Source organism: Canis lupus, chromosome 19, assembly GCF_048164855.1.
Source record: "Canis lupus baileyi chromosome 19, mCanLup2.hap1, whole genome shotgun sequence".
Taxonomy (NCBI): domain Eukaryota; kingdom Metazoa; phylum Chordata; class Mammalia; order Carnivora; family Canidae; genus Canis; species Canis lupus.
Genome location: NC_132856.1, coordinates 10581759 through 10592139, shown reverse-complemented (window position 1 = coordinate 10592139; position 10381 = coordinate 10581759). Strand labels below are relative to the sequence as shown.

The 10381-nt window shown below is 48.0% G+C and overlaps 1 protein-coding gene across 6 annotated transcripts in view; it reads right to left on the bottom strand.

The window, feature by feature from the left end:
* Nucleotides 1–10381, bottom strand: part of SRGAP3 (SLIT-ROBO Rho GTPase activating protein 3) — a 252785-nt gene that overhangs the window by 110857 nt on the left and 131547 nt on the right. For all 6 annotated transcript variants that reach the window (XR_012011608.1, XM_072785280.1, XM_072785281.1 and 3 more), the window contains exon 3: nt 914–1076. Coding sequence is in view for 5 of the 6 variants with exons in the window: in XM_072785280.1 (XP_072641381.1) it covers nt 914–1076 (163 nt within the window). In the remaining variant the exon portion in view is untranslated. The remainder of the gene's footprint in view (nt 1–913; nt 1077–10381) is intronic.

Sequence of the window (10381 nt, the reverse complement as noted above, 5' to 3'; positions counted from 1 at the left end):
TACTTTGCTAGGCACTGTGCAAGGGGTTGGGACACACAGACCTCAGGGTGCATACAAGTGACTGCTCCCTGCACTCCTGACTTCTGGGCATTTTTAGGGTTAAAACTTTTCTGAAAACAACCAAGTACTTTGTCAAAAGCCTTAAAAATGATCAAGCTTTTGACCCAAAAATTCTTGTTGCAGAAACCAACTGTAAGATAATAGCAGTGAATATGACAAAAGTATATATATACAAAGAAGCTCACCACAGTGTTAATTGGAAAAATAAAATAATGGAAATAACATGAGTGTTCAACAATAAAAGATTGGTTAAATGAATTAGGATAAGCTATATCACGAAACACTATGGAATCATCAAAAAATGGTACAGAAATATATTTATTGACCCGGGAAAATTTTGTAATACAGTGTTATATAATTTATTAGGTGACATAAGCAGACAGTAAAATCATATATGTGGTCTCATCTCATTTGGGAAATGTATACTGGAAAATACATCAATATGAGAACTTACAGAAAATGTATTTGCCTATGTATATATAAAGAAATCCCTATGGCACCAAACTGATTATTACAGAGTGTTAACATTCCCAGTGATTTTCATTTTTGTGTGTGTGCTCATGTCCATTTTTCCAAAGTTCCTACAATGTACATCTAGTACTTGCCAACCCTGCAGAGATTTTTATTTTTGTGAGGGTGGTGGCTAAAGTGGCTAAGACCACCAGCCATATCTAGGACTCAGACTCAGGGTCTGGGACACCACATCCAGCCCTCGGCCCCTTGCACCCTGCAACACACCTGCCCTCTTGGTCTCATGTCCCCAAACTACATCCCACCCTGGCTGCCAGTGTGTCATGGTCAGCCTGGGGCAGAGATATCTGAGCACAGATATTGGGGTGGCCCGCTTGCCTACCTTTTTGAAGAGTCTGATGACATCCTCGCTGATCTGTGAAAGGCGGACGATGACGTTGTTCATGAAGATGTCGTTGAGGGTGGCATGATCTCGACTCTCTCGCCTGGTCTGATGCAGGACCAGATACCAACAGTTCACAGGTGAGAGGAGGTACTGGTCCTTTCTGTGGAAACCAAGGCAGCTCAGATTGGCCTCAATGGAACTGTCATCCATACAGTGTTCTGCATTGTCATCCACTGTAGCTCTTTTGATCCTCAAGGGGCCCTTTCAAGTTCAGTTTCATTAGAACACAGTTACAGGTGGTGAAGAAATTCCCCCAAGGTCCCAGAGCAGTATTGGGGCAAAATCCAGGTCTCGTGGCTCTAAGATCTATCCCATTCTCCTCTCCCATTGCATGTGGCATCTGCTATGTGCATCACTCCCTTCGGGCAGAAGCAGCCTTCCCTGGAGCTAAGAAATATTCAACCAATTGTGTTTGAAATACTCATATTAGTTCTAAAACTATGCAGTGGAAAAACAAAAAGTGGACTCTTCCTTTTCCCTTCCCTGCCCCCCGCCAAGCCCCTTTGTCCTCTCCCAGGGCCAGCCTCTGTCTGACCCTTGGAAACACATGCCTTTGTCTCTCAATGAAACTGGGGGCTTGGAGGGTTTCAGGTTCTGTATTTGGGAGGATGTTAACCCATCTTCCCAAATGGGATGCTTGGGTAAAGTACATACAAGACAAATCTCTCTCCTGTTACCACTGATAAATTCTTATCATCCTCTTAGCTGGGTGTTACACTAAAACCGGGGTTCTCAAAGTGAGAACCAGAAGCAACATCAACCTCAGACCAACCACATCACTGGGGATCTTATTAGAAATTCAGATTCTTGAGCCCCACTCCAGACCTGCTGAATCAGAAACCCTAGAGGTGGTAATCTGAGTTTTAACATGATTTATGCTAAAGTCAGAGAACCACAGTTCTATACACCATAGTTCCCCAAGGCTTGAGAAACGGGATGTTTCTGAAAAATGAAATGAGGGAATATCCCTTTCTTGTCTACACTTTCCCAAAGGCCCCTCTGTTATCTTCAGTAAAGAGTATATACATCCTATTCTCCAGGAAGAAAGAGGGAAGCGTAATTAGAGACCAAAATCAAACCCGGAAGCTCATGTGGCCACATGTGGATTGTGCTATGTTCTTGCCCTCTAACCCTGATTCTTTCCTTCCTCCACTTCCTAGGGTGGGAAGGAGATGTTGGATAGGCATGAAGAGGAGGACAGGACCTCCCGAGGGGAGGGTTGTGGTCTCCAAGGTCCCCCAGCCCACTCCAAGGGCTGATCACAGATGCACTCAAGCTACCCACTGTCAGCGTTTCTGAGGAAGGGAATTTTGCTAACTCTCACTATGACCACCTCATCCTCCCACAGCCTAAGGGATGTGCTGAGGGTGCAGCCCTGACAGCCTCTGGGCACCCATAGCACCCCCATGCCCCACATCCCACCCCCAACTCCTAAGCTTGGGAAGGGCAGGTGAGGAGGGGCCTTTGACTTATAGGAATTTTCTTGCTGTTACCAAGTGAGCTGAAAAATCTATCTAGGCAGCAGGCATTGAGGGGAAGGGAATTTGGGTTACAGGATGGTTATGATAGAAAACACCTAAAGAAAATGGAAGGGACAGGCTGCCACAGAAAAAAAATGAACAAATTGCTTCTTCACTTATAGCCTAGAGAAAAGGCTAGAACATGAAAATTCAATGACCCAGCCCAAATCCCACAGCATTTACTCCATCAGGTCTCAGGTGGGCCGTGGGTGACGGTTACACAGATGTGCCTTGGAGGGGCGCCTTCTCAAGTGGCTGAGGCAGAAGAAAGGATCCCGGTGGAAGGTAATGAAGTGCTATAATAGAGATCACACGCAGAGTGTCAGTTCTGCTTGAGAGGTTGGAGGAGGCACCGCTCTCCTCCTGTGCTCTCCACATCGCGGGCACACAGTCCCTTTGTGCCAGGTGCCCTTCCACCTAGGGCCTTCACGCATGCTGTTCCCTCCATCTGGAATCCATGAGCCCCAGACCTTCTCTTTACTGCCTCCTCCTCCTCCTCTAGGCCTCACCTCATGGTACCTTTGCAGAGAGCACACCTGTGACCACACGCTTAGGCATCGGTTCTCAGACTGTGGAACCCGGGCCAGCAGCATGGGCATCAGTTGAGAACTTGTTGGACATGAAAGTTCTCAGGGCCAGGCCATTTAGTAAGACACCCCATTTGTAAGCCCAGCATTAAGGTTTGAACCAGCCCTCTGGGTGTTCTAACACACTCAGGTTGAGAACATTTTCCTTAAAGGAATTTCCATTCCCACCCCTCACCGTCAAGTTACTTCAAGGAGGAACTGTTCTGTTCCTGGCACCATATTCAGCACCCAGTAATGTGCCTGACTCATAGTAGATACTATGGATATAGTATATGTATAGATACTATAGTAGATACTCATGAGAAAAGTACCCATTTGTGCTGGGCCTTGAAGAATAGATAGGACTTTTTCAAACAGGCAGAGGCGTGGGGGAGAGAGAGAATTGTAGACAAGACACAGGGCACCAGGGATAAAAGATAGATAAGTAGCTCAGTAGAGCCAGAACTTCCAATATGTTAGGGGAAGCCTGGTAGGACATGAGGCTGGAGAGACAGATTAAGGGCTTAACTGTAGGTGGGCTAATGAGCTTGGAATTTATTCTCTAAACCACATGGGTTCTCTTCCTGGGCTGCACACTAGAATCATCTGAGGAGCTTTAAGAAAACACCAAGATTAAAAAAAAAAGAGAGAGAGAGAGAGAAAACATCAAGACTCAGGCCCCATCCAAGAACAATTAAATTAAAATCTCTAGGTGTAGAGCCTTAGTATTGGTATTCAAAAAAATATCTTCTATACGATTCTAATGTGCAGCCAGGGCTAAGAATGCCTGGCAGGCAGAGAAGAGTCATGAAAGTTACTTAAGCAGAGGTATGATCTAACCAATGTGAGTTTGGCTCACTGAGGGCAGATTGCAGGAGGGGTGGGTGCGTGGGTGGGTGGATGCATGGATGGATGGATGAAGGGGTGAGTGGGTCAACAGATGAGTAAGTGGATGGATGAGTGGAGGGATTAGTGGGTAGATGGATGGGTGGAGGAGTGAGTGGATGGATGGGTAGATGGGTGAGTGAGTAGGTGAATGAGTAGATGGGTGGATTGGTGGATGGATGAGTGGACTGATAGATGGATGAGTAGATGGGAGGATAGATGGGTGTGGGCATAGGCATGGGGCTGGAAGGGAAGAGGACCAGGCAGGACTTGTTCAGTCCAGGAGAAGAGAGGGCCTGGGCAGGTGGCGGTATGGCCAGAGAAGTCTGGTCCTGAGAGGTACCTCAACAGAAGGACAGATAATCTTGGAGACCTTCTGGAAATAGAAAGGAAGGAGGAGGAGGGTGGAGTAGATAGTGATTCTAAGATTTTCTGGGTGGATGTTGATGACACACACTGAGATAAGAACTGCAAGGGAGAAGCAAGTTCGGGCAGAAAACATTTTGCACATCCCATTTTTCACTGCTTCCTAGGTGCTGATAGGAATGGAAAGATTAAGGAGAGATGAGATAATTGAGCTGTTACTTAAATTACTTCAGGGGCTTAGCTCAGTCTGAGATGCAAGAATTGAACAGCATCAGGGAATTAAATGTACAAAATTTATGGAAGTCACAGCCAGAAGGTGAATTTCAAGTGGGAGAGAAAGAAGACAAGTGATCTTGAAAGGGTCCAGAAGTGCTGGGATGACTTGGGGACCGTTAAATTAGGTCACCTGGTCAGAGAGACTCTGTAAGAGAAAGACAGAAAGGACAATGCTTTCCTTAGCAGCAGCTGTGGGGAGGAGGCAATCTGAGCAGTCTCAGACTGAATATTGCAGGGAAGCAGGGGGCACAGAGGCAAGAGGGAGAAAGTTACCTGAAAGTGATGAAGACTCATCAATCTAGAGAGAGCGGCTGCTGGGAAGACCAGGGCCTTGAGTCCTCTCAGGCTTCACTCACTGTGCGTGTGTGTACATGCACACGCACACACCCAGGGCACAGCTAGTCGCTGAGCATGCAGCAGGGACCACAGCAGGCAAGACCCTGCTCCCACAAGCCTTCTGCCCCCGTAAGGGGGACCCACACGGGAACAGAGGGTGATGACACAGTGTCCTGAATGCAGTGATGAGAAGGAGCTGTGGAGCAGAGGAGGGCCCCCTTGCCCACATTTGCTGGTGAGGTGGTGGGTGGCTTCCCAGAGGAAGCACTTTCTAGACTGAGAAAGGCTACAATGGAGTTTGAAAGGGCAGAGCTTTCCAGCTGGAGAAATATGGTGAACAAAGGCCCAGAGAGAGGCCGGAGAGAGCATGTGGGTGAGTAGAACATAGTCAAGGGAGGGCTCAAGCATGTTCTGGGGTAGAGGTGGGAATGACAAATGAGGTTGGAGCAACAGGAAGAAGCCACATTGCCAAGGACCTTTATAAGTCCCATTAGAGTTTGAGCTTTGTCCTCAAGTCAGTGGGGAGCCATCCAAGAGTCTAGAGCAGAGGAGTAAAAGGGTAAAATTACATTTGCAGACTCTTGCTTTGAGTACTCTATGGAGGATGGGCTCAAGGGGGCCAGGAGAGAAGTCGAGGGATTCAAGAAATACCTAAATAGTGAACTGAGCCTTGAGACTGAGCAGACGGGGGTGGGGAGGGAGGAAGAGACGTCCACGATGATTCCCAAGTTTCCCTGTCTGGGCACTTGGGAGAGCAGAGGTGGCATCTGCTAGGCTGAGGGGGAGCAGGACAGTGGTGAGGTAGGGAGGGAAGGAGAGGAGCTCTGTTTGAACATGACAAGTCTAAAGGGCTTATGGAACACCCAGATAGTGATATCTGAGTGGAGAAACAAATGGAGAAGCTGGTACCAGGCAGCCGGATGGTATCTGAAACCATGGAATGATATGGAACTCTTTACAAATGTGCATGACCATGTGGCAGAAGAGGCAACTCCTTGGGAGGCCTGGCCAGGCTGTAGCTGGAGGGATGGTGCAAGGCCGGGCTCCTCCCCTCCTCCTTTGGTCACCTAGGATGGGATGAAGGGCCAGCTCATCCTTCTCTGCAGAGATGCTGCCCCACGCCTGTCATCCAACCAGCGGGTCCATCCTCTTGCTCTATCCCAGCATGGGAGACTGTTTGTTCCTCTCTCCTCACTTCCTCCTAGCCCTTGTTCCCTTTGTGTGGGGCAGCTCATTTGTAGACTAAAAGGCTGGGGTGAACAGCACTGTCCACAGCCAGCTGCAGAGCTAACCACTCTGTGGAGAGCTGCCACTTGTGGTCTTGGCCACAATGGTACCAGGTTCTCCTGGATCAGAAAGAAGAGGCAAGAGCCACAGATGGGACCCAGCACGACAAAGCAGAAAGATGCCTGGACTTGAGGGTGGGTGTTCCACCTGTGTCCAGCACACTGCCTATGTGACTTTATGCAGGTCACTTAACCCCTGTGGCCTGGCTACTCAAACTACCATTAGCCTTGGGATTAGACACCAGAAAACAGCTCCATGGTCATTCATTCAGCAGTTCACCGACTCAACACATTTTAATTGAGTATTTCATATGGGCTAGATTCCAGGGACATAATTTTGAGCACAACAGACTTAGTTCCAACCTCCATGGAGTTTATAGTTTACTAAGGGAGACAGACACCCCTTGAGGAATCCTGCAAATGCATGTCAAGTTAACAACTGCAGAAAGTGCTAGAACAACAGTATGTTGCCATGAGGGCCCAAAACAAGGGGACCTGGCCTGCGGGTCCCTGAAGTAATCCCTGAGGAAGGGGTGTTTAGGCTGGACTCTAAAGAAAGAGTGTAGGGGGAGGTGGGTAAAGGGAATGGGGTTCAGGGGGAGGGGCCCCAGCAAAGGGAACAGATTGGGCAAAGGTCAGGGGAGTTTGGTACAAATAAGGAACTGAATAAAGGCCTACGTGGCTAGAGCCCAGGAAGCAAGGTGGAAGAGGGGACAGGTGCAGAGTGTTGAGGGCTCCAGCCAACAAACACATCAGTCACCATCCCACTGACCATCTGGATTGTACGGGGACCACAGGAAGAAGCACCCAAACCACACACAGCAGACCTTTTTTTAGGAGGTTACTTGTCCCTTGCCATTTCTACCCGTTGTGGCCACACTTTTAGAAGATGTCACAGTGAACCTGACCGGCACTCCCCCTCAAGGCACATCTTGAGCAGCCTTTCTACTTTTCCTATCTTGCATCCCAGTGTCTGTCTATGCAGCAGGCAGAAGCTGCTGAGCTAAGGCATGATGTGAGAACTTTCACATATACATGTATATATATTTTCTTTTCTTTTTCTTTTTTTTGGCCAAAAAACAGCAATGAAATTTTCTGGTGAGTCACAGCTTTCTTTCTTTGGCTAGGGGAGTTGGCTATGAAGCTCCATGAGACTGCAGCTAGAGAGGCAAGGCCTTGCCGAGCTGGTGAGCTAGGGAAATGAAATTAGCAATGAGCCAGCTTCTCGGCTGGAGGCTGGAAAATTCTGCTTAGCAAACAGAACCTATTTCCAGGCCTGCAGAGCCCCACGCTTGCAGATGAATCCAAATCCACTGCCCTGGGACTGTGGATCCTCTGGGAGAGAGGCAAGCTCGTGCAGCTGACACCATCCCCAAGATGCCAGATTCCTGCCTCTGGCTTCCTGCTCTCCTCCAGGACGTCCTTGGGTCTTATATTGGCTTGCTCAGTGGGCTGCCAACAAAGTTGCCCCTGAAAATAGCTCCCTCAATTAGTTCCAGCGCCCAAAGGATATGGGTAACTTCTTGCTACCTAAGCCACCCAAAGCAGGATTTGGAATTCACTGCCCTTGCTTGGAGGATGATTCATTAATTCCACAAATATTAATGGAGTCCCATTAATGTATTTTTGTGCCAGGCAATGGTAAGCAAAAGGAATCATGCTTCCTGGCTCATGGAGTGTACAATCCAGTGGGGGCCTTAGGTGAAAATCAAATACTCAAATAAACAGAAAATTGCATCAGTAGTAGGGGCTATGAAGTAGAAATACATAGTATCTCAAGGGTCTTTATGGGGGGTTATCCCGCCCCAGGAAGGTGGAAATGAGTTGACCATGCTGGTCTTTCTTGTTACTGAGACCAGTTGAGATGTTTCTCCTGCATGAGGCCTTCCCTGACTCTCAGTGGCTCCCTGATCTCCAGCACAAAACCCTATTTTATTGTCATTACTGCACTACCATTCCTGAGATTTGTCCCGCTCATTTACTTCCTGTTTCTGGTCTTTGACTCCTCTCAAGCTTACATCTGTTATGTTCACCACCATTCCTCTGGTGCCAGGCAGGACTGGGCACACAGTTGGCTGAAGAGATGGAAAGCATCTCGGAGGATAAGTTGAAACCAGAAAGACAGGCAGATTTCAGCATACCCCAGCAGCAAGTGTGAAGGCTCTGTGTGCATGGATGCCTTGTTACACTGAGAGAAGGTATGTGTGGCCAGAAGGCAAAGGGGAGGTGACCAGGGGTGGAGACGAGGCCGGAGAGGTATAGCATGAGCTGGAGCCCTGAAGAGCATCTGGGCTGGCTACCACTGTACACAGGGCTGCTGTACCACTATGGAGGCTCAAACAGCAGAAATGTGTTGTCTCGACGTTCTAGAGGCTACAAGTCTGAGATCAAGATGTCAGCAGGGTTGGTTCTTCCTGGAGACTATGAGAGAGACCCTGTTCCATGCCCCTCCTCGACATTCTGGTGGTTTGCTGGCAATCTTTGGTGTTGCTTAGCCTGCAGACATATCACCCAATCTCTGCCTTTAAGTTCACATGATGTTTACCTTGTGTGTGTGTGTGTGTGTGTGTGTGTGTCCAAACTTCCCCTTTTTATAAGAACACCAGTCATGCTGGATTAGGGCTCACCCTGATGCTCATGTTAACCTGATTGTCTCTTTCCAAATAAGGTCACCTTCTAAGGAACTGGGGGTTAGGACTTCAACATGTGAATTTGGGGAGGACACAACTAACTCAAACCCATAACAGGCTGCTGTCACAAGTGGATCAAGAGCCCAAGGAGAGTTTATGTGACCACTCAGGCGTCTTTCTTGTAGTCTGTCAGAGGAGTGAATGGGCCTGTGATGCAGAGGAAAAGTCTGACCCCATCAGCTGGCATTCAAGGCCAGTCCAGCCCTTTCCCTCAGCCCCCCTCTCTGCTTGCAGAAACCTTCTCCAGGCAGTGGACAAACCTCTGAACCAGGGATGGGTTTCTTCATTTATCTACTTTTTGCTTTCCAAGGAATCTGAAGCCATTGTACCGGGAGTGGGAGAGGTTCAGATCCTGACTCTGCTGCTAACCAGCTGTGTGTTCTTGGGCTTGTCACTCTGCCTCTCTGAGGCTTTACTGTCTCATCTATCATATGGGTGGGGGAGCAATTCAGCAGCCAGGGAGGGCCTTCAGATACTGACAACATCAGCTGTATTTTCCAAAACCTAAATGCATACACATGATCTGACAAAGGCTTTTTTTGTTCCTGATTGCCCAACTTATTTATTTGAAAAGCCTCATAAGAAGGATAGATGTGAAAAAAATGAGTGGCCATTACATAGACCCTTTTGTGTATTTAGTTTCAATGACAGGACAATGAGGCTACTGAAATCTGAGAAGGGGGTAGCTAGCTCCTCCGAGCTCCAGGTGTCCGTGCCTTGGCACCTGTGCACATTCCGTCTTCACTTGCTTGGAATGCCTTCCTCTATTCTTGCCACATGGTAAAAACCCACTCTCCGAAGTCTTGTTCACAAGGCTCTTCCTTCATGGATTCCTGAGATCTGTCTAAACCGCTCATGTGGATCTTCTCAGATTGTTACCTTTGGATATCTTTCATGTTGTTGCAAGCCCCACTCACATGTGTGGAGCTTGTTCCCTCACTTATTCAATAAGCCCCTTGAAATCCAAGGAACAATTTCTTGTGTTTCTTTGTGGGTTTTTTTAATCTAATTTTTAAAATTTATTTGAGAGAGAGAAAGCATGAGCAGGAGGGAGGGGCAAAGGGAGAGGGAGAAACAACTCTCCGCTGAACAGGGAGCCCCATGTGGGGCTCAATCCCAGGACCCTGGGATCACAACCCACGTGGAAGGCAGACGCTCAATTGACTGAGCCACCACCAGTCCACTACAAGTCCTAGAATCACATGGTCTAAGATGAAAGCTCTGTGACCAAGATGATGCAGAGCTGGTCACAGACCCACTATTGCTCAGGCTTGATTCCTCAGAGGAAAAATCTTGATGATGTTATCAGAAGAAAAGGAGAGAGATGCTAAGCAGGAAAGAATAACAGACATCTATTCTGTGAAGAATAGATGGGACCCTAGATGAGGGGTCCCTAGATGTGAAGAATGGGACCCTAGATGAGGGAGGGAAGGCTAATTCTGAAGGGAGTCACAGAAACATTTGCATTGGGCCTTGAAGT